Below are 23,341 nucleotides of genomic sequence, written 5' to 3'. Positions count from 1 at the left end.
GGTGGAATTTCAATTCCTTGGTGCTTACGAACGTTTCCCCTGCAGGTGACCCTCGTGACGGGCCTGGAGGTGCCAAAGAATATCAAACAGTAGGAAGATCCTCCCGCTCGCCAGCGTGCTCCGTCACACGAAGCGCACACACAGACCCTCTCAGTCCTGTCAGAGGGCAACGATTTCCTCTCCCGCCCTTCTCAAGGTGCCCTCATCTTTGATGCACTTCAGTGTGAAACCCTCCTCCATGATTTGGGGCGAGAGATCTGAGAATGCTTGTACATATGTCGATTGAAGCCTGTGGACATAATTACAGAGTTGACTGGTGTTACTGTGAATTTCTACCGTGCTTTTATCAAATCTTTTTTTTTTCTTGTGAACTCCAGGATTATACCAACAATCAGTTAAGGATAGAACTTGTAGGCGACCTGAACCAGCTAGTGCTTCACATTTCTCTCCCCAGAGTAAAACCAGAAACCTGGGGCGTCTACACCTTTTAACATGGACGTGCTAATTTCCTTGGCACGTGCTGAGGGTGAAACTCTGGCGGTTTGTTTGAAATGGAACGCTGCTTTCTGGATGCACGGATGCTTCAGAAGTCCATGTTGAGGGAAGGCGTCTTTTAAAAATGTCAGTTTTTAATGTTTTTGTTTACAGGTTAGCTTTTATGCTAATGCCCGGGTTCAGCTCTGAGACATTAGCACACATCCATGATAGCGCCGGTTGTTGATGGCGTGAGACAAACAGCAGCAGGTCTATTTTTCTTTCCCCTTGCAACAGAAATGGTTCTGTTCAGAGCTAAAGAACCTCTGTAGAACCGGCTCAGTTTGTGCCGCGGGAACTAAGGGAGCTTGTGTAGCAGACCAGAGTGTGCCAGCGTTACAATCAGTAGTCCGATGGGTAAAACATGCCTTGCAATCATATCAAACGGCATCTTTGATTACAAAAAATGAGTGACGTTTCTTTGGAGTTTGGGTTGCCGTTTTTGCTTGGCGAGAAGCGTTTTTTGATACCTAGACACGTGGAATATCTTCATGTACCTCACAGATAGCTGCATTTAGCTCCCTTGTAGCCTGTTAGCTTCTTCAAGCTCGCGTTGCGTTCAAAATCGAGCCGAACACCGCAGCAAAAAGCGCAAGAGGCAAACATGTAGGAGATGATGCTGCTGCATTCAAACAAATGTTCCTTGAGGGCATCGCTCGAGCCAGGCAGTAGATATTCTGTCTGTCTCCAAAGACCCTTGGTCCCTCTCCTATGTGTTCGCCATCCTGTTAGCACCAGCAGCTATGATCTCACCATCGTGGCTCGCCAGGGTTGCTACCTGCCTTAGCTGCCACAAAACTGAAGAGTTATTGAAAGATGTAGTTACATACTGTAATTCTGCATTCTGTTAATAGAGGTACTACTTCACCCGAAGACCCTCTATCGTAGAAAGCGGTATTACAAGACAAGACAGCACTAGCTTGTTCAGGTGCTAACAAATTGACCTTTTAGGTTACCATCCCACCATGTACCAGAATTTAAGTTGAGGAGCTGTAGATGGTGGCAACTGCTCCAGAGGGCCTACAACCCAACTAATATAACCTCATGTAACAGTAGCCAGCAGGTGTGGTGCTGCTGCCAAACGCCATGGCAACCACCTGTTTTAGCCTCCTAGCTAGCATATCTGTTGTGAGCTCGAGTGCACAGATAACATTCCACTGTGCCGTGATATACTTTTGTTTTTATGTTAAAGAAGAAACACCTCAAGATTGTTTTGTTGTTGTTGTTTTTTTCTCTAATGATAAGGTACTTTCAGAAGGTGCCAACAAGGGAGACATGACTCAGCAGTTTCTCGTTGCTCTGCTTCTCTCTCTGGGGTTGTTCACAGCTTTCAAGATAAAACAAGAAGTAGGAGTTCAAACGGCACCAGCAGGTTGTTTCACTCTTCAATTTTGTGAAGGATGGACTTTTTCTTTATGTCTTGTCACTGTCGGCTCGTGTTTAGCGGAGAAATGGCTTCATATCTGTGGGAATCTGCTTGAAAAATACTGATCCTCCATGTTTGATGCTGCTGTCAAAAGAGGTTGACGTGCTGAGGTCAAACTGGTGGTTTGGGCTCCATTCCATTTCATTTTTCAGTCGCGTGACTGATTGACAGAGCCTGGGAATGAAGCAGGGATGTTCACGCCTTCAAAGAAAAGCGGACACTTCAATTAATTCTTGGTGGCCGGTGGCGACGAAATCTTTGTCTTTTACGGCCATACAGAAAAAAGATATGACCTATTTATTTTGAGGCCACGTGTCTTTAACTTTTTCAAAGATGTAAAATGACTAAATTGGAGGAACACTCTGTCCCTGGGGCTGACTTTGAGAGTCTCACTCTGAGAAATTCTGACCAGAAGCCAAGCGAATCTGTTGCTAGCCTGACGTAAACAGATAGCTAACATCCCTCATCTCCCGTCTTTTTTTTTTAAATTCGCGTTATTTTGCATTATGTAACTCGAAGTTTAGCAATAGTTATTTTTTTTAAACATAAAGTGGCCTTTTGGTTTTTTTTTAAGTTGACCAACACTCCAATAAATTCCTCTTTTAAACCAGCAGCTGCTTCGCTAATGTCCCCAAAGTAGCTAGCTAGCTTAGCTTAGCATAAAGACTTGAAACAGGTGGAATAAGCTTTGGTTTTCTTTCGAGGAAACAAATTATATTTCATGTTTTGTTTTTTTTTCTTTTCAGGCTGCTTCAGCGGTTGTTTAACCTTTGAACTGAGACTTCACGATGAATAAAAATAAAAAACTCCACCATGTCGAGCGACTTAGAAAATCAAGTCTATCACGGTCGAGGTTTTTTTTTTTTTTTTTCCCCCCTCACACAAATTACAGTTTTAAACAGATTTTGTTTTTCGTTGATGCTTGGCTGCATACCAACTCGGGGTTCCGGGAGGTTAAAACAAGCCGAAAGCGTTTAATAAATTGTAGGAGAACGTTTTTAATTTAGCGGCAAATGAAATGTGTGCAAACGCTTTTAACCTTGTCCTTGTGAATTAATCAGAGTGAGGTAACAGGGTCGCTCCCCTCCCAGGCCCGGCGCCCTCAAACGCATCACGGAGTAGAAACAGATGAAGTGGAACTGAGCTGAACCTCCTTTTTGTGTGTGTGTGTGTGTGTGTGTGTGTGTGTGTGTGCGTGTGTGTTCTTCAAAAGCCCGACGGTCATGACTTGATGTTGTAAAGTAGGGGAGGAAAGTTGCAGTGATTTGACAGTGTTCTCATCTCTCAGTCTCTCTCTCGACTCCAGCAGGCGTCTTTCGTCAGCCGTGCTGGAAATGATCCTGAGAAGTCACATCAGGTGACTGCGCTCGGGGCGGGGATCAGATGTGGCGCCCCGCGGCTGGAAAACTCAGCCGCAGTGCTGTGACTTAGAAGAAGGAGATTAACGCTCATCGCAGCGCTCCAGGGCGGGGAGGCGTTTCATTCAAAACCTGCGTGAACTAACATTTTTGTGGCCACTTGAGGGCAGTAGAAGCCACACAACTCAGATATTTGAGACCCCCCCTGCTGCCAGCTGAGAAAAGAAATGCGCAGGCAAATCTGCAGATTTGTTTGGCGTCCCGCTCTGCGGAAAGTCAGCAATCGCAGTTTAAATGTTTCCGTGCAGGTAAGCGTCGACGCGTGGCGTTGAAGAAGGAAGAACGCCGCTGAGGACTTTTCTCTTCACTCTTCTGTCGTCATGTCTTGTAACTTCAGCTTCTGATTGGTTGAATCCAGCGGGTGACGGATCGGTGGTTCACCCAATCACGCGCTGAGTGCCTCACCAATCGTCTCACAACCCGTCAAAGCAATCACACTCAGAGATTTGTCAGAATTTGCGCAGCCGTAAATCTGAGCGCACAGATTATAATCCCTGCGCAGAGATGGGTGGAGTAGAGATTATTTCTCTCAGCTGGCATCAGAGACACTCTGTACCTTTAAACGCCGACTCTGCGAGCTTCCAGCGGTCGCGGAGCGGCGGTATTGAACCCAGCTGTGGTTTCACCTTCTGGAGTGAAACATCTGCTGGCTCCTTCACCTCCGACTCCCCAGATTATTCATCCCTATCTATGTATCAAGCATCGTCGCTTTAAGGTCATTTAATCTTGGATTTTCTTGGAGAACTTTTTCTCTTCCTGGTCATGTGGGGAGAGTCGGGGGGGATCTTGTGTGTTTGGGAACCGGAAACCTGTAAATACGCGAGTCCTGATTGTGACGTGATAGGAAGCATGGATCCAAACAAGTTTACAAAATATCTCAAGCTGTACTGTAAATAGAGTACTGTAGTATTACCATGATTCTTGTTATTGCAGTGATGTTCCAAGCCAACTGCTGTGAAAGCTCGCCCTCTGCTGGTGGGTGGAGGCGCAACCCTCATTCCTATCCTGTTGCTTCATGTGAGCCTTTAAATGTGATTATTACTGTTATTGTTACAACTTTGTATCATTTTCAACATTCAATCAGGGACATCGAAGCAGCCATGACATGATAAAGCTTTTATATATTATTACAGATTAAGGTGGTGATTTTAATGTTCATTTAAATACGCCAGAACAGAGCAGCTGATGCACGTTTCTTACTCTATCAGGAGAGGTCTATTTTCTCAACAGCAGCAGAAAACACATACATTTATTTGAGAATAATTATTTATGGGAGAGTAAAAGGTTCTATCTTTCAATATATTTATTTTCTGCTCCCCCCCTTTTTTTCCGGTTTAATGAACAAAGTAATGCAGCCTGACGGTCATGCTATTATTTTTTTATTATTAATTTATGAATCAAAGGTGTTGGGGGGTGTAAAACACCAAACACATCCTTGGATAGCGAGCAGCTTGTTACAATCCTGCGACGGCGTCACGACGCATCGGTGACGGCGCCGCAGCGCCAACTTCTCTCAGTGCTGCACCACAAACAAATTCCCAGATTCACCACGAAGGAGCCCAACGACTGAAGAGCTGCGACGGCGAACGCGCCGTTTTACCATCGCTTGTGTTGGTTGTTGGGTCCAGACTCTGAAATATCCTGATTTACTTTGTTTGTTTGTTTGTTTGTCATTAATAACACAAAAAAAAAATCAAGAGGGTTTGTTGAACAAAGGCGAGTGGAACGAGCATCTTCCATATTTTATAAATGAAACAAAGAGCAGCGGCGCCACTGAGGCCCGGCGCTGCATTCTTGTGTATTTATCGCAATGTTCTGCTGAACAGGACTTTGAGGTGCTACAGGTGCTGCCCCCCCCCCCCACACCTCTGTGGGGGGGGGGGGGGGGCGCAGTAGTCCAGGAAATATTCGCGAACAGCACAAAGTTTTAATCTGATGTCACAGAGGTTTGAGGGTTATCAGGTGAAAGGAGGTTAAAATAGAACAAGAATTAGCGGCAGAAAGGAACACTTGACCGACGTCGTGATTCCTGACACGTGACGACCTACGCGTGACCTTTGACCCCCCTCACGAATGTGAGCTTGCTCACCTGTAAAATGCGGGAGACGCACGTCGCTGCTATTAAACACCAGAAACAGCGGAGGAAGCAAACGTGATCGATGTAAATAGATTTACTGATGTGTTGGTTTTATTTCAGTTCTGCGTCTTCATGCCCCCAAACACCCCCTCCCACACACACCCACCTCCACCCCCCCAGCTGCGGTTGGATATAAACCCTTCTGACTACCCACTACATGAAGCTTCGGATTTCCTGTGGGGTGTTTTTTTTTTTCCTTTTTCCTTCCTGGAATATTCAGCTAATATGGCCGCTGGTGTGAGTCCGAAACAACCCGCTCCTTTCCCGTCATCAACTTCTCCCTTTGATAGAGAAGACGGGAAAAAAAAAAGAAAGATCCAGTTTGTGTGTGGGGCAGAACGTCCAGCTTCCTGCGCGTCCTCGCCCTGCGCTCATTTGTCTGATTCTCTGTAACCATGGTCGTCGTCGGTTGTGTTCTTCCCTTCCTGCCCAGCTGTAAATGTTTTGTACGACTCTTTCATGGTTTGTATATGAGAGACGCGTTGTAACTGCAGAATTTTGAAAACCTTTACAGTGTAAAACACCAGGCGTACAAAACGTCTGCTTTTGGGTCGTTTATAAAAGAACAATTAAAAAAAAAAATTACCTGTGATGCAACATTGAGCGAGTCTTTAATGTGTCTCTCTCTCTCTCTCTCACACACACACACACACACCCCATCTGGAGAAATCGTAGAAGAAGCCACTGAGACCAGTGGGCTGCTTCTGTCCAAAACTGTTTTAGTTTAGATGGGAAGAGGAAACTCAGAGAAAAGACAGTTCCTCTGCTGGACTGCTGATGCGTTCCGGTTCTGGTTCCGGTTCCGGTTCCTCACTCTGCAACAGGAGATGATCGTGGCACAGGAGTTCCCTTTAAGACCCGCGTGAGTGTCCGTCAGCGCCCATCTCATCATCTCTCTGGTGATTTTGGTGTGGACCGCCGTCGACGCTCCTCTCCCCCCCGCCAGTCACATGACTCCACACATTGGACTCAACACCAATTCCATCTTATTTGGATATTTATGTTCCCTCGGTTCGTCCAGGTGAGTCTTCTTCACCTCAGTCTGACAGTTCAGGTGTGAGAGCAGAACTCCGCCCCCCACCCCACCCCCATTCTTCTGCTGACACGTTTGACCTTCATCCCCCTGCAAGCGTGTAACTTCCGCCCACACGCCGACGGGTTCATGTCCCACACAAACCTACTTGCCTCCCTTCTTGCCCTTGATCTTCTGGATCTCCTTGGAGCTCAGGATCAACATGCCGTTCTTGAAGCGCCCCACCTGACCCAAGGGAGCCGAGTCGGGACCAGAGGACACCTTCTTCTTGTCCCTGGGGGAGACAGCAGGACATCAACAGTTTCAGTCACTGAGGCGCAACCAGACAACCTCAAACCTGTCCATGACTCAGATTCAAACGCCTGTAAAGGAACACGCCAACTCTGCTGTGTTTAGGAGCTGAGACCCACGCTAGTTAGCTTAGCGCAACGAATGGCAGCGGAGGAGAAGCGTTAGCATAACTCATTCAAAAAGGGTCTTCGCCTGCACCGCCGTCGGAGGGTTGAGTCTGACGCTCACTAGGAAAAGAAAATCTTCCTGTCCGGCTCTTGGGACGACGGCCAACAAAACACAACTCCCATTAGCTTGGCATGTTCCTCCCATGACTCGAGGCATGACTGGAGAATAAACACGATTCAGACTCAGAGACTCTTCAAGCATGGGTCTGAGCCTGCTGCCGCTCCACAGAAGGAAACACACACACACACACACACACACACCTCTGATGCTTCTTCTTCTTGGTTTTCTTCAGGTCCTGTAGAGCAGAAACACGGTAGTTAGAGTTGAGAACATAACGGCGTGAACTGGCGGCGGCCGACAACTCAGGCCGTGCAGGTCTCACCGGCTCTACTTCCTCCTTGGCCTTCTGCTTCCTCTCTCTGATCTGCTGCTGCAGCGTCTTGTAGTTCAAGTGTTCCTTCTTCGGAGGCTGAGCAGGACACAGGAGTCGGTTAGTCAGCAGGCCAGGGGCTCGGCCATCTTAATGCCTGTGATAGGGAGGTTTTCTTACTCTGGCGCCCAGCATGACGGCTCTGTCCCGCTCAAACACCCGCTGCTGCTCCTTCTTATACCCCGTGATACCAAAGCGATGGACCTCCAGCCGAGCCTACACACACACACACACACACACACACGCCATCCTGTTAAAAGTTACACAAATGCGTAGTAGATCAGCTCTGGAGGAGGACTCAGGCTTCGTCCTAGCATCTGTCAGTTCCTGTCCACGACTCTTCCATCCTTTTTATGCTAATTCTTATTTCACCAAATATTCGGTGTACTCGTGAAAAAAAAAACGCAACACAAATCTGTATAAAAATTGCGGCGGTACAACGGTCGAGAGTTAATGACCAGCTTGATACATAATAAACAAGTGCTTTCGTAAGCTAAGCAAATGAGTCGGAACGACTTACATCGTCATTTCCAGGACTTTACCTCCAGGCCTGGAAATGACGGTTTCTACATGTGGGCATTTCTCCAGGTTCACCCTGAATGTCTCAACCTTTAGGATCCTCCTAAATAAGCCCAGAAACCTCCCGCCCGGTAAAGGTCACCTTCTCTAAACTGATCCCTTCCAGCTGCCCACTCTGCTTCTCCTCCGCCGTCTGTGGAGGCTGGAAGACATGATGGAAGATGGCGGCAACAAGAACATAAACAGGCGTTAGAAACAGTCGTGTGGGTGTTTGTGGGTCATTATGGTGTCGCTACAGACGGACAGCGACCTACAGGCGAGCTGCCAGGCGCCGTGTTCTTCTTGGTCCTCTGTTTCTTAGAGGGGTCCTGAAAGGTCACGACCTCCACCTGCTTCCCCTGTCGGACATTTACACCTGAAAGCACAAGACACCTTAAACACCGGCACATCGACTTTGTCTGATCTCGTCACGGCAGCCGCCCACCTGTGTCCTCCGACTTCGTCTGCTGGGGAGCAGCAACTCGTCGCTCTGCTTCCTTGTCTCCATGGTTACAGCAGAGACCATCAGCTGTAGGTGAGTCGTCTCCTCCTCCTTCTTCCTCCTCACATCGGTTTCGTTTTTTCTTCTTCCGAGACTTATTTTTGGTAGCTGATCCATTTCCTGCACCGGCACAAAGTCACAGGAGGCAAACAATGTGAAATCCCAGTTTCTTAGCAACACGCGATTCATGAGAACATTCGTCAATGCCTTTCCTGTGGTGGGGAGGCGAGGAGAACACAAGGGTCTGACAGAAGCGGCGCTTGCGTTCTCAGTAAACTAACAGACACAAACTAAACCCTAAATATAGTTTACTATAATCAAATAAGCTGTTTGAGACGTGAGGATACTGAGGTAGAATGTTAATGTAGCAGTGCATGAGCTTATCATTGCACGGTGGAAGATGGCCAGTAAAGAGAGAACTCTCATGCAACATTAAACATGAGAGTGAGACATCAGTTACATCCTCCGCAGGTTCAGAGTCAACACTAATTACATCAAACCTACGACGTGCTTCAGTTCACTCCCGTCAGATGAGAGCCGCAGTTTTGAGAGACGCTGCATCGTTAAAGGTCGTCAGATTCACGGATCAGCGAGCTAACTAGCTAACATTAGCAACGGGATTAGGGAAAATTGCTGCGATGCTTTGAAGCTCAAAAAAAGAAACAGTCCTTCATCAACAGGTGAGTTAGTTAGAAATAACTCAGATCAGAAAGAAGACAGAGTAGGTTTCTCACAACAATTACGTCACTCTTGAAAACAGCACTTTAGCTAGCTAGCTAGCCAGCTAGCGTCCCTGACTACACTTACCAAAGTCGTAAAGTTTGTCCAAAACATGTTCAAGAAACGCGCAGTCGTCATCTTCTTTTCCGTTAGCGCTGGAATCCATTATAAGAAAAAGTAAAGAAGACAAAACAACGAGAGCTAAACAGAAAAAACAGATCTGCGGTTGACTGACAAAAGCGTGTCGGCAGTCTGCATGTCAACAAACTGTGGAAACACGTGGTGTAACGTCAGCCGCGGTCCTCCCCGGCCACCGTAGATCGGTTAAAATGACGGAAGTAGCGGCTAACGCCCATGTGAAGTTCTTCAAGTGTTGACCACCTCAGCTACTTGTTTTTTACTATTATTAAGACACAGCACTGCTGAACACTCCGTGCACGTACAGACTCACTGGATGCAGCGTCGATGTTTTAGTCAAGTGTGTTAAAATATGGCCTCTAGCGCGGTTTACTCGGTGTGTATTCTTGCTAGCCAGCTAAAGCTAGCCTGTCTGTGTGCTGTGACATTTGATTCATTCGGACCGTGAATGCTGACTTTCTTGTTTTGTTATGAAATAGCTTTGCTACCTTTACCTTAATTTGCTAATGTGCTTTGCTGCACTTTTCATGTCAACACTGATTAGCATTCTGCTCGTAGCTTGCGAAAAACAACTCATCTTTCATTATTTGTTTACTGCTGATTTAGCCACTTTAGCTAACATTGTTTTGCAAGTTTGCAGGATTTCCTTACATTTTGTTTGTAGTTTATGGTCATAAATCTTACCTGAAGCAAGTATTGGCTTTATTGCCTTATAACCTAACTTTGTCTTGAAGGAACTTCATCTTTCAGATTTGCTGTACTAAGTTGTAAAATGGGCCTGAGGGGTCACCAGAGAGTTGGGACATCAAATACTGAACTCTCTGGAAATTAATCTTTCCTCTCCTGCCTCGCAGTAGTGGAAAGAAAGAAAAGTAAAAGAATAACCGCCTAATAATAACTGTACTTGTTACACTCAAGGAAATTATTCATTTTATGTCTTAGGAATGAACTGTACTGTAATCATTTGCAGTACTTTACCTTTGTTTTAATACAAAAGATGAATTTGGTTCCATGTAAGTTTCACTGCATGGATTTGTCATCTTCATCAGTTCAGTTATGGGTTGTTATCGTTGAAGGAGTTCTTATTCAAGTCTCCTCCAAACTGGTCTTTGCATCTGCTGTTGTCAAGCGTTGCATTTTGAAAAGAAATGTCTGTTTTTAATGGTAGATCAATAGACGCTGATGAAATAATTCAAGTTTATGTGTTACTTGCCTTTTCCTTCAGCATAGAGATCCTATGCTGAAGAAGCGAGATGATTTTGAGGATATTCTGGAGGAGAGGCGGAACTCCAGTGACCTCAGGTACGCCCTCAGATGTTACACCCCGGTGCTCTACAAAGGTGTGACGCCCTGCAAAGCGGAGCTGCTGAAGACCATGGTGCTGCAGTCCCAGCAGCTCCGTTATGTCATCAACCAGGTAAATCTGACAGAGTGTTTACCCCGCCTTCTGATGATGGGTCCCACCCAGAGTCCCGCCAAACTGACATGTTGACGTGTGTCTGTCAGTCAGGCTTCTGGCTACGTCTGTTACTGCAGTGGATTTCTTGTGTCGCTCGCTATGCAAAATGTTTTGTATTTTTCAAGGTTTCCAAAGAAACGGGCAAAGCTGTGGATGACATCCAGGAGGAGGTGTCGGCCATCTTGGAGGAAATGGCTCATCGGCTGCAGCTCAGCACCATCCGCTTCTTCGCCTTCACGCTCAGCAAAGTCTTTAAGACGCTGTTCAAGAGCATCTGCGTCAACGAGGAGGGCATCCAGAGGGTGAGTGGGACCCGGGTCAGACTCAAGCACCTGTGACGAGCAGAGAGCGTGCACGTCTAACACCTGGTCATGATGTCAGCTTCAACAGGCCATCCAGGAGCACCCGGTGGTTCTTCTACCCAGTCACCGCAGTTACATGGACTTCCTGCTGATGTCATACATCCTGTACACATATGACCTGGCGCTGCCTGTCATCGCTGCCGGCATGGGTGAGTGGAAGTGTACTGAGGCTGTCGGGGTTGACATGGCGCTGCTCAGTGGCTGCACCAAGGAGGAGCTCCATGTGTCTCCATGAGCACCTGCTTGGTGGGGTTGGAGACCCATCTTTACTCTGACATTGTTTACTTTGAAGGAACACACCAAGTTTTGGGGAGTTTCAGGAAGGCTGAGATCCTTCTGTCCCGTGTGCTGCATCAGGGCGCCGAGGCCCACGCTAGTTAGCTCGTCACAATGAATGGTAGTGGATGGGGAGTGTTGGCACGCCACCATCAAAAGTCATCAGCCGGATCAGCTCCAGGATCTTGGTCGTCGGCCGTGATCAGTGGCAGCAGTCGCTCCTCTCCGGTCGTTTTATTTTATCAGATGATGTAACGATGCAGCTTTGGGGGTGCTGCGTCAGATCACCGCGCCCAGTCAGGAAAGTAGTTCCGTCTTCGTGTCTGATTCTAAAAGTACTATTACTCATAATTGCAAGTTATTTCATGTCATTCCTAATGCTCAACCACTTTTGATGGAGGTATGTTAACCTGCCCATCCACTACCATTGATTGTGCTAAGCTATCTAGCGTGGGTGTGAGCTCCCTGATGCAGCACACAGGAGAGAAGGGTCTCTTTCGTCTGGGTCAATAGAGACAAACACCTCTCGGCGTAGTTTGTCCCACAAAAACACGTCTACAAGCAGCCAGGAACTGAGTCAGTGTCTGCCTGCAGACTTCATGGGGATGAAATTTGTTGGCGAGATGCTGCGAATGTCCGGAGCGTTCTTTATCCGGAGGTCATTTGGTGGAGACAAACTCTACTGGGCCGTCTTCTCTGAGTACGTTAAGACCATGTTGAAGGTGAGAATTCGTTTACAATCATTTATCAGTGAGCGAAACAGACTTTCTGTTTTTTGTTTTTGTTTTTTTAGTAGACGCATAAATAAAGCAAATAAAATCTGTTTGCCTGTCTTGTTGTTTTGTTTTTTTACTCCCAGAATGGTTATGCACCAGTGGAGTTTTTCCTCGAGGGAACCAGAAGCAGAACATCGAAATCTTTGACTCCAAAGTTGGGTAAGCCAGGAGCAGCAAAAAGGTCTGACGTGTGAGACGACAAAATTCCTGAGCTACTGGTTTCTTTTGTTCAGAGTTTGATATTTATTTGTATGTTTTCTTATATCTGGTGAAAATATGTCACCGAGAACATTTCTGCCCCTGCGACCCCCACAGTTTCACCAAATCCTATAAAACGTAACGTTTTCCAAGTGAAGTTTGCTGTCGCGATGTATTTGGCAGCCATTTTGGATGACTGACATTTATGAAATTCTTAGTTACTTTTACAGGATTTGATGAATTTTGGGATATCTTATTGATTCACTGGTGACAAAATGTGGTGCTTTTTCACCTTAAAAAAAAAAAAAAAATCAGATTCCCAACTGTGGTCTCTCCTCAGGTTTGCTGAATATAGTGATGGATCCTTTCTTCAAAGGGGAGGTGTTTGACGTCAGCTTGGTCCCGGTCAGCATCAGCTATGAGCGGATCTTGGAGGAAGCGCTCTACGCCCGGGAGCTACTGGGGGTACCCAAACCCAAAGAGTCAACCTCAGTGAGTCCAGAGGAGTTCTAGAATATCCTGGAAGTCCTTCAAGCCCAGCGTCACTGCATCTTCATCTCCTCCTTACAGGGTCTGTTTAAAGCCAGAAAGATTCTAGCAGAGGACTACGGCAGCATCCACGTGTACTTCGGTCACCCTGTGTCTGTGAGGAGTTTAGCCCAGGGCCGGGTGAACCGCTGCCAGTTCAACCTGGTACCAAGGTACCGTAAACCAGCGCCACTCCAAAGGTCCCTGGTGTTTTACTTGGCAGACGTGGCAGAGTGAAGCCTCACTTGCTGTAAGAGCTGATGTATGCTGAGCAGTTCCAGATGTAATCATTCCAGATGTTAGACTGCTTCAAGATCAGCTGACATGTGTGTGGAAGTTCTGTAACGCGGTAGCTTCATGTCTGCGCCATTACATCACGCTTTCTTTCTAATGGCCAACAGGGGGCGACACCACGGACTGCAAACAGAAGTCATGGGAGTAGAAATCTCTGAGGAAATGAAGGAACTTCTCCCTTGATTTAGCACATCAGGAAACATTTCGCTAACGTGTTTATGGTGGCAGTTGCTCATTTCACAAATTTGTGGACGCACCAATTATGGTCCACACTAGCGTAGCTTTAGCATGTGGCTAACGTACAGAATCAGATCGAGATGTTTAACCAGCTCTGCTCTGGAGTCCAAATCTAGTCGAAAACTCCACTCTTGGTCCCTGAAGCACTTCTTTTACAGTACAGTTTTACATTGTCTTTCTGGTTAAATGTACTTAAAGCCACATTTGGATCCTGTTGTGTAAAGAAAAGGTGCGCTAATTGTAAGTTTGCCATCTCCAGACACATCCCCCGGAGGCCCAGCGAGGACATCCACAGCTTCGGGAACGACACAGCCTACAGGTTGATCAGAGCCCAGGAGGAGAACAGTGTCCTGAAGCCGTGGGTCCTCCTGGCCTCGCTGCTGCTCCAGAACCACCACCAGAACCGCGGCGGAGGGGGGATCCCACTGGATGAGTTGACCGAAAACGCTGTGTGGCTCAGGGATCTTTCCCGGCAGCATGGAGCCTTCCTCCTCTGGCCCGGTGTGTACGAGTACAGAAGTGCCTGGTAGATGGAGAAGTCAGAGGGACGCTGGTGCCAGTAGTGTTGCAACCACATTTCTATATTGTCTCCTGCAGACCACGTGCCTCCATCCGAGGTGGTTTCCTCCAGCCTCGCCCTGCATCCAGGTCTGGTGAGGGTCTCTCAGGGATGCGTGCGGCTGGCGGTGGAACAAGGTTGATCTTTGATATTCATTGAGTTTTTTTAATCTCAGTCATGAAAATGTCTTGTGTAACATCACATCAGTTATTTTCCATAACTGGGAAAGTATTAAAGACATGAGTATCACGGTTGTAACGGCTGGTTTGATACATTTTCAGTTATTTGCCCCAAAACGTTTTAAATGATAGAAGAATAATCTCCAGGCGAGAGGCCACATCGCTCGACTTGTAGGTTTATCAGCCGTGTTGTGAAAAGGTCATTTATGTCACCATGATATCGCTGATTGTAACTGAAAGTAGATCCAAACTGTACAAGACATCAAACTGGCCGTGCACAGCTTCCCCTCCTATTCGCTGTGTGTGAGAACGGTTTGTATCTGGAACATCAGCTACCTTTCCTCTCAGCTGCAGCAGCAGAACGACGAGCCGAGTCCAGGGAGCCGGCCTCCCAAGAGGAGGAGCTCCTGAACCGGGCCGTCGTCGTGCTCTCTTGTGCCGCCTACAAGAACCAGGGGCTGCACGTCTTTCTTCGCCCTGCATTGCTGGCCGCGGCCGTCCACGCCGCCTCCTCCAACAACAAACGTGAGTCAGGGAGATGAAGATGTTCTGAGTGTCTGGATGGACATTGCAGGTGGATGCAGATATTCATTCTACATTGTTTTCCAGAGGAGGTTTACAACTCTTTCAGCTTCCTGAGGAACATGTTCGCTAACGAGTTCATCCTCTGTCCCGGAGCCACAGTGCAGGTGCGGAAGCTCGTCTGTACAGCTGGAATATCTCATTAAATGTTAATCAATGTAGACACGATTTAATGAGTTGTCTCCTCCTCCTGTTGGGTCCTGCAGGATTTCGAGGAGGCCTGTTACCTGCTGGTGAAGACCGGAGCTCTGCAGGTCGGCCAGCAGGACGTCCTGGTGACGGACAGCGGGCACAGAACTGTGACCTTCCTCAACAGGCTGTTGGACCCCTTTCTACAAGGGTACCAGGTGGGGGAGGCGCGCGCGCGCGCGCACACACACACACACACACACACATTTCTGTCTGACTTCACTCAGCAGAGGTCTAGTACTGCCCCCCACTGGCTAATCACGGCACTTCATTTACAAGCTAAATCCACACAAAGGTGTGATTAAAGAATGTGATTGATTAAGGAATTGATCAAAATTAATTTACAGAAATTTTTCAGTAAACGTGTGTGTGTGTGTGTGTGCGCGCAGATCGTGTGCCGTTTTCTGTGTGAAGACGCCACTGAAGCTCTGACAGAGAAACAGTTCGTCCCTGCTGTTCGGAAGTTCATCATCAAACATCTGCTGTCAGGTAGTGCTTCCTTTGAGTGTTTCTACTTCCACCCACCACAAAATACACTGATCCTGTCTTTGTGTGTGTGTCTGTGTGATGCAGGCAGACTAAGATACATGGAGGTGTTGTCATCTGACCTTCAGAAGAACGCTCTTGCAGCTTTGCTCAGACTCGGTGCCGTGCAGAGAGTTAGAGGGTTTGTTTGTTTTCCTGATAAAGTTATTCAGCACTTGACCATTTTCATACGACACATTAATGAGACAGGAGTTGTGTTTTTAATGGCATGTTTGTCCCCAGTTTGATCATTTTCATGCATTCACTCGCTGGTCGCTGAAGTTGCTCTCCGGGCTTTGGTGTGTTCGTGTGCTTTTAATTTGAAAACCGTAAACAACACCGTCACCAGAAAGACGATACGTTCCACTTCGTTGCTTTAACAGCATGCTGATGGCTCCTTCCAGTACGCGACTGACAGCAGAGAAGAAAGGAAACATGGTTCCACTCCACAGCCTCTAAAATACAGCTTCTTATTTTTCACTCGGCATGGACAGAAATGACACGGATTACCTCCCGTCCCGGGCCTTTCGAGTGACCGTGTGATTGATGCGCGTTGGAAAAATACTTTAAATTTTAGCAAACGCATCATTCGGGAACTTGTGTTTACAGTTCTGCAGTTAATAAGTATTAAATACCGCATCGAATGTTATTGCTTCAGAGCCGAGCCGGGGACGCTACACATCAACAAAGTGCTGGTGAACTCCCTGGAAGACACGCTGGGTGAGGAACCAGACCCGCAGGATCAAACGCCGTCACCTCCAGCTTTGGTTCCCTCTGGACCTGTAAACAGCCCTGTTTGTCTCTTGTTCCAGGAGGGAAACTCCCCACTCAGAAAGCTGCCGTCGCCCACCTCTGAAGGAGGACCCAGGGAAGGTTGAGGTCGTTTTTAACCGCTACCCCCTGGAACTCCGCCAGTTTATCTCGAAGGTCGTCCGGTCTTGCTGCTTGCTGTGAGAGACGGATCAGACAAGGCGCCATCTGGAGCCGGCTTGTATTTAACCTCTCCTCTCACTAAAACCTATTTTAAAACTAAATGAAGCTGGATGATGAGTCAGACTGACCCTTCTGCAGCGAACGCCTCCATGCGTACCAGCGTTGGGTCAGGACTGTCCTCCGGTTCGTCCAGCATGGCTCGTTTGTGTTTCTTCCTGCAGAAATCTTCACTCCCTCCGTTGGTTTTCTTCTTGTCTTTCTTTTCTTTTTGTAGCACTTTACAGCAATGCAGTGTTTGTTTTATCTCCTCCTTTGTGTGCGGGTTTTCGTGGGTAGGAGGAACATTAACAGCCATGTTTGTGTGGTTCATTGTACTTGATGAATGAACAACGCCTCTTGAGTTGCCACAAACCTCAGGCCAACGTCTACATGGCGGGTCGGAAGACATCCCCCGTCTGAAGCCCAGCTTTGCTAACGTTACCGCTGCCAAACGACATTCATAAATAATCTTGCCAGGAGTTTTACTCAAACAGCTACACCAAAGACACTCGTGGTCTTGGTCTATCGGTTGGATAATTGACGTTTTCTCAAGTCCAGAAGAGTTACTGAAGTTGCTTATTAAAGTCATAATGTTGTTTAATACGCGGAAATAGAAGCCAACAGGAACAATAATGAAAAAAAAGGGTCAGTAAGACAGCCCTGCCATTCCATGCATTAATGTTTGGTGTTGGGATTTTGTGTAATATTTGGACGGTTGTACTGGAGGGTGATGGAAAGTCTACTGACTAACCCGGGTTAAACGGACTAATTTACTCTCCTCAACATGGAATATCCTCTGGGTGTGTTTCAGAGGGAGCTGCAGAGGTAGCAAAAGCCCCTTATTTAGCTCCCGTGTTGCCCGTTAGCTTTTCTTAGCTAGCATGCTATCCACATTCTAGCCAAACCGCACGGCGAAATTTCAAATTTTTTATTTTTTCCTAAAGTACTCGAGGGAAACACTGGACCAAAGCAAAATGGAAGGGAAGAGCTTTGCAAACGCACGTTGCCATAGGACAGTAATTGTTTCACGGCCTGCAAACGTGGGTCCGTGGGGAAAATGGCGTCAATGCCGCACCAACATGTGACAGTGGCCCTCTTGGCAGGCAAATTGATGAAAAAAAATGTATTTTTAAGAAGTTTCTTAACAAACACCAGATGAGTTAAATTGTGCTATATTGGAGTTACTTATTTAGTCACTCATTGGCAGACCTTGGGTATAGAAATCCTCTAACACACGCAGAGCTGCTTGGACTGCAGGAACACCTCAGTGGCCCAGTTTGACCCCCTGATGTGACCTTGTGCAGGTTCTCTGGCAATATTTGGACTTTTTTTTTTTTTTTTTTTTTTTGAGGTCCCGTTACAATACGGTCCATGTTACGAAAATAAAGTAGAACATGAGAGCATGTAAAATGTGAAACTTACTTCACTCAAGTGACCTCAACCGGCAACAAAGCAGCTCTGCATCTTAAGCATTTGTGCAGCTGCTGAGCTCCCGTGTCTGCCGGCTCACCGCCATCCAGAGCGCGAGTCAACAGAGCGACAAACTGGGACTGAACTTTCCTCTCCATGGATAATAACTTTTGTACTAAACCTTTGTATGTGACCAGCGTGTGTTCATATGTGTGCGTTCATTCACGGTAACTGTGTGTGTGTTGGGTGAGGCCTCCCAGTTGTGATGGCGGCTTGTGAGCGAGTTAATAAATAGTTGTCTTTTTGAAGTACGAGTTCTGGTTCTGATGATGTTTGTGTGGTCCTGAGAGTCGTGCAAACACGGATCCAACACCAGCCGGCTTTCATCGTCGCGGTCAAATCCTGCGAAAATTTGAGTCGCAAAATTTCGATGAAAATGTAAACGCCTACACTCATAATGGAACTCCGGATAAACTCAGAGTTGCGCTTCAATGAAAGTGACTGACCAGTGATACCATATTTTAAAAGAGGCATTAATATGATTCACTCACACAGGAAACAGCAGATTGTTAATAGTGATGAGTAATGTTCAGTTATTATAAAGACAAAAATCGAATGCAGTTGTACGTATGTACGCATTAATGAATAGAAATGGAAACAAAATAATGAAAAAAATTAACTTGTATTGATATGCGTATGCTGAACTGTTGAAAGTTTATTATTTTCTGGTACAGGGTTCACAAGCAAAACATAAAAAAGACAAATACTTGGGTAAAATAATGATAAATAGATTATTTATAAATAGATTATATGTAGATATATAAATATATAATATGTTATATTATATAATATATATATATATATATAAATATATAATATGTTATATTATATTATAAATAGATTATATGTGTGAATAAATAAAATCTAAAGAGGAAGATCCTCTAAAACTACTGCGTCTCTCACTTTCGCCCAAAATTGAAGTTATCCCTCTTCTATCTATTTTAATAAATATTCTATTATTCTTTCACCTCCATTCTTTCGCTTCTGCACAGAATGACACTCATAACCAACCTCTAGGTGTCAGGCTTGCCTCGTTGTGAGCCTCAGATCTCTCTCTCTCTCTCTCTCTCTCTCTCTCTCTCTCTCTCTCTCTCTCTTTCACACACACACACACACACTATCACAGCAGCATTTTTCATCATGTTTTGTGGCGCTGATGCTGAGTAAGAGACTGCTGCCAGCAAATCCACCCCGTCTCATCTGTATTGCTCGTTCTCTCATCGTCACTCTGACAAATTATAGGTTCATCCTAAGTTGCCATGGAAAATTGCTTATATACACACTCCATCCTTCCATCCATCCCTTCCTCCGTCTGCTCCCTCCATCCATATCCATCTACCCGGTGGTGAAGGTGCTGGTGGTGTCAGCCGTATCAGCACTTTATCTGCGACATTATGACAAACTGTACTGAAGGGGGTGGATGCAGGAGAGCTACACCCTCATAAAATGACTTCTGACCCACGGAGGCCGCCGGGACACCAGAGCAGCAGACGGCTACTATTTTATGATCAGAAGTGTTTGTTATTTTAAGCCTGTTGTTCCATTACTTTGTGTGTCTGGGTCGTGCGCGCTGGCCGGGTGTTGTGCCCAGAGGGGATTATGGAGGTCTATATGTAGGAATTGATTGAAAGAAAAGGGACCCTGGTGTATAATGTTTCAGCAGTTAACCTTGGGTAATGGTAAGTTGATGGATGCAGCTCATTTGCTCCGCCAGAGCCTGTTTATCAGCACAGTGCTGGAGGCTGGAGACGTTTACTTACAGTAGGTGGAGCAGAGTCAAATCTCATCTCCCAGGAGAGTCCAGGAGATGCCAATTAACACACATTTGGAGGGATAGTCGATTTTATATATATATATATATACATATATATATATATATATATATATATATATATATATACATATACATATACATATACATATGTTCTGAGTGAGCTTGAGCTATGGTGATTCAATTCTAACAATAATGGGGTAGTATTTTGCTCTTTCTTTTTTTCCCAATTTCAAAATTTAAAAAAGAAAATGTCCTTTACAACAAGGACAAAATCAAAACACAATCAAAAACCACCCACAAGTCACATTAGTTAGATTTAGCAGTGGTTTGATAATTGAAGCATAGGACACGCTACAGCCTGAACTATGTCGTAAGCCGAGGGAGAAAGCGAGTCAAACCACTCATACAATTTAACTGGTCATTTTCCTCAAGCATAATAATGGAAACCAAATCTTGAAATGAGCACAAGCTTGTGCTCCTATACGCCTTTGTAATGTGTGCTTAATTGTTCTGAAATGTCACAAAATTATGTTCAGTTTTGCCTAAATGGACCAGTTCAAACCATTTGCCACATGAGAGTAAGAATTACTTTTTAAAAGCTCGACATGTATGTCCTTGGCCCTTGAGTTATCCAGTGGATGGATTTCCATTTACAGTAGTTCTGTTTATTTTCTGATAAAAATGTATATTTACCATCTGCCTAATGTCTTCAAAAGCTTTTTATCTACTGTAATTACTCTACCAGCTTTTTAACAGCAGTGGCCTCTCGATGCAGAGAGTAACGTTAGCTTTAGCTAATTTGACGTTAGCTGGTGTACTTTTTCGCTAGCTTGGCTACATGACTGCAGCCTGTGAAAGCTTTGTTACAGCAACCATTCTTGGCCGTGGATGTTTAACATCACCCTTACAGCAGCTGGATTTCTTTTGTATGGGTCAATTACGTCATAAGTGTTATTTTTGGTGTTCATTTCTCACACAGGGTTTTCATGCTGTTATCACTTCAGCGCCAAATCTTTCCTGCACATGTCTCAACAAGTTCCATTTGAGAGCATAATTTAAGACTCAAAACAGCACCTAAAATTTACACAAGTATTATTCTGTGACTTATGTGAATCATGTAGGCTCTTTGCAGTGAGGAGAATTAGGAAATAAACATACATTCCTTCTTTTAACACAAAAGGCTGACAACTTCAGAGCCGTCTTGGGGACATTCTTTTCGAGGAGAATTGAGGGTTTTTTATATAGCAATTTTTGGGAATTAGTTTGAGTTGAATGAGCTTTTCCCTGTTGATTCAGCACAAACCTGTTAATGTAAGAACTAGAATCAACTACTGTAGTCTCAAACTCATAGAAGCCTACGCTAAAATGACCAATATTAATGTGCATCTGTCAGCAGAATCTAGGCTGTAATATTATTTACATAACTAAAATATTCAGAGTGATCTGAATCTCATCAGAAATGAGATATTTGGGGCAGACGTTAAGTGGTATCATAATAAAGTATTTGATTTGAGAGATTATAGTTAATATATTCCTCTTTCTATTCAATTATGCATCAAAGGTAAGCTCTTCTTAGATCACTAATTAGTACTGAATGAAAACATTTGCATATTTAATGTTATTTGCATAATGCAGACATGCATGGATCATTTGTGCTGTGCTAATGTCTGCAATTAGTATGATTTCCTGGTTGTGGGCAACACTTTTGCTTCAACCTTAGCACTACGTACAAACATCTGCACACAAGTGTTCCTCTCGGGTCTTGTGACGTTCCCTGAGCTGCCAGCTCTTGACAGCCAGATAAGAAATAATCCTTTGATGGATGCTGGTATGAAGTGAAAGCTAAAGGAAGATTTGATAAAAGCTGGTGGAATCTAATTGAAATGGGATGACAGTGTGTGTTTGTGTGGCAGAGAGCGGGACAGATGTGTGTGTATGTCTTCATGTTTTTGAAGTGAACTTTTCCTTGCAGATTAAGATTGGGGTTCTTCTGTATTAAGGTCAGTTGAAGAAGCATCAATAGTGTAAAGGGTTCTTACTGGTTATGGAGCGAAGACAATGAAACTCATGTTTTAATGCAGTGGGTTAATATTCACTTAACGCTATTGTAATGACGCTAACGAAGCTAACGTTAAGCTGTGAACAGTCTACACCGTGAACACATGACAACAACATCGTTCGCCACAACTACTTATAGCATTTTGTACCTCTGTAGTCTCCAACAGAGGTTCTCAGGTGAACAACGAAACTGACATGTTTTAATGCAGCAAGAATATATTCGATAAAGAACACCACTTAAGTGAAGCTAATGGGGCTAACGTTATGCTATGAATAAACTACTCCGTGAACGCATGATGCCGATGTACTCACAACAATTACTTGTAGCATTTTATACCTCTATAGCCTTCTACAGAGATTCTTTGGTAAACAATGAAACTCTTGTTTCAATGCAACAGGATATTTACTGAAGAACACCACATTAGTGAAGCTAACATTATGCTGTGAACACACTACACCGTGAACACACGACACCAACGTCACTCACCACAACTACTTGTAGCATTTTGTACCTCTGCAGTCCGCTTTCGACACTTGTTAGCAGCTGATGTTTTCAAGGCACAAACACTTCAACATTCTTGATCGTTGACCTTGGTGACACATTTTATATTATAGAAAAAAAACTGATCAATATCTTGCGCTGTTGTTTAAGTCAATTAATCAAAAAACCTATTAACGCTGAGATGAGGGAACCGTACGTTGAACAATGTTACCTTTTTTTACCCGGTTTAACAACTCATTCCTTTTCCTACTATATCCTTTCAATTCATAACCAAGGTGACTCAGGGCACATTACATATTGGACAGGTTTTTATAATTACAAAGATTCTGAGCATTTTTATTTTCACCTGACATATTTCCTAAATATTTTATCGAATGTTTTTGCTTCACAAACAAATGTAATATTTCCGAATTCCTCTCCTCGCCATTCTCATTTACTCTCCGAACTAATTAACAGAAAGGGAAAATACAAATTATGGTTATTTCCAACTCCGGAAAGAGAGGAGTAACTGGGGGTTAAAATGCAGATGATTATATTTTTCTGGGATGTTTCTATTCCAAGAATATTTTATTTATTTAAGAGCTGTGAGTCACAGAGGAAATTGCTTCTCCTGATATTTGCAAATCAGGAAGAAGTCGACTGAGGGTGATGAAAGCTGGCACTATTAACTTTTTTTTTTTAAATACAGTTTGTGAGTGCAGTATTCGTTTTTGTAAGTTTCTGTTTGTAGCCGTGCAGCCGAGGGGGGCAGGAAAGTGAAGGAGATGTACTCCTCAGGTCACTTTGTAACCTCATAGATCATCACTGTCCACTTTAGTGCAGATTTTCTGCAATAATTCCAAAACCCACCGTAATTATCGGTTTTAGATGAGGGAACCCATCCTTCTACCAAAATGTTGCTACGTTAGATCGACTGGGCTGTACTCAAGGACCTGAATGAAACTGTGATTTTTTTTAACAATTTCTACTTTTGTTAGGTCCGAAGATTTGTTGGACGCAATTTATTTATTTATTAATTTATTTTAGAATATCTAGAGTCATTTCTC

At 44.9% G+C, this 23,341-nt stretch overlaps 3 protein-coding genes across 5 annotated transcripts in view; 2 read left to right on the top strand and 1 right to left on the bottom strand.

Annotated features, from left to right (window-relative positions):
* Positions 1-6,104, top strand: part of trim67 (tripartite motif containing 67) — a 44,145-nt gene extending 38,041 nt beyond the window's left edge. For all 3 annotated transcript variants that reach the window (XM_086188626.1, XM_086188624.1, XM_086188625.1), the window contains one exon: positions 46-6,104. In XM_086188626.1, coding sequence (XP_086044752.1) covers positions 46-93 — 48 coding nt within the window. In that variant the 3' untranslated portion in view covers positions 94-6,104. The remainder of the gene's footprint in view (positions 1-45) is intronic.
* fsaf1 (40S small subunit processome assembly factor 1) lies at positions 5,644-9,524 on the bottom strand. The gene is made up of 8 exons (XM_086188628.1): positions 9,305-9,524; positions 8,441-8,617; positions 8,271-8,371; positions 8,099-8,158; positions 7,558-7,653; positions 7,390-7,476; positions 7,268-7,302; positions 5,644-6,822 (listed from the first exon to the last, which is right to left on the bottom strand). Exons 1-8 carry the CDS (start codon positions 9,381-9,383, stop codon positions 6,693-6,695), a joined length of 765 nt encoding a protein of 254 aa, XP_086044754.1. The 5' UTR covers positions 9,384-9,524; the 3' UTR covers positions 5,644-6,692.
* Positions 9,520-18,555, top strand: gnpat (glyceronephosphate O-acyltransferase). The gene is made up of 17 exons (XM_086188627.1): positions 9,520-9,731; positions 10,581-10,772; positions 10,940-11,116; positions 11,196-11,325; positions 12,047-12,174; positions 12,312-12,387; positions 12,767-12,918; positions 12,997-13,127; positions 13,745-13,986; positions 14,083-14,181; positions 14,572-14,748; positions 14,833-14,912; positions 15,012-15,152; positions 15,384-15,483; positions 15,568-15,661; positions 16,178-16,239; positions 16,332-18,555. The coding sequence occupies exons 1-17, from the start codon at positions 9,708-9,710 to the stop codon at positions 16,373-16,375; spliced, it is 2,049 nt and encodes a 682-aa protein (XP_086044753.1). The 5' UTR covers positions 9,520-9,707; the 3' UTR covers positions 16,376-18,555.
* Positions 18,556-23,341: the final 4,786 nt, after the last annotated feature.

Source organism: Aulostomus chinensis, chromosome 20 (genome assembly GCF_037954235.1).
Source record: "Aulostomus chinensis isolate RoL2024-O1b breed Wild chromosome 20, RoL_Achi_v1.0, whole genome shotgun sequence".
NCBI classification, from domain to species: domain Eukaryota; kingdom Metazoa; phylum Chordata; class Actinopteri; order Syngnathiformes; family Aulostomidae; genus Aulostomus; species Aulostomus chinensis.
Note: the sequence above shows the minus strand (reverse complement) of the source record. Positions and strands in the feature narration are given on the sequence as shown.

Bases quoted from the DNA above. Each gene is read 5' to 3' on its own strand.
- fsaf1 (XM_086188628.1), bottom strand. From the start codon at position 9,383: ATGGATTCCAGCGCTAACGGAAAAGAAGATGACGACTGCGCGTTTCTT. The intron at 7,654-8,098 runs GTGACCTTTACC...GTGTGTGTGTAG, and splicing joins AAGGGATCAGTTTAGAGAAG to GCTCGGCTGGAGGTCCATCG. The intron at 7,477-7,557 runs GTAAGAAAACCT...TGTCCTGCTCAG, and splicing joins CCGTCATGCTGGGCGCCAGA to CCTCCGAAGAAGGAACACTT.
- gnpat (XM_086188627.1), top strand. From the start codon at position 9,708: ATGGCCTCTAGCGCGGTTTACTCG. The intron at 12,388-12,766 runs GTAAGCCAGGAG...GTCTCTCCTCAG, and splicing joins ATCTTTGACTCCAAAGTTGG to GTTTGCTGAATATAGTGATG. The intron at 15,153-15,383 runs GTGGGGGAGGCG...GTGTGCGCGCAG, and splicing joins CCTTTCTACAAGGGTACCAG to ATCGTGTGCCGTTTTCTGTG.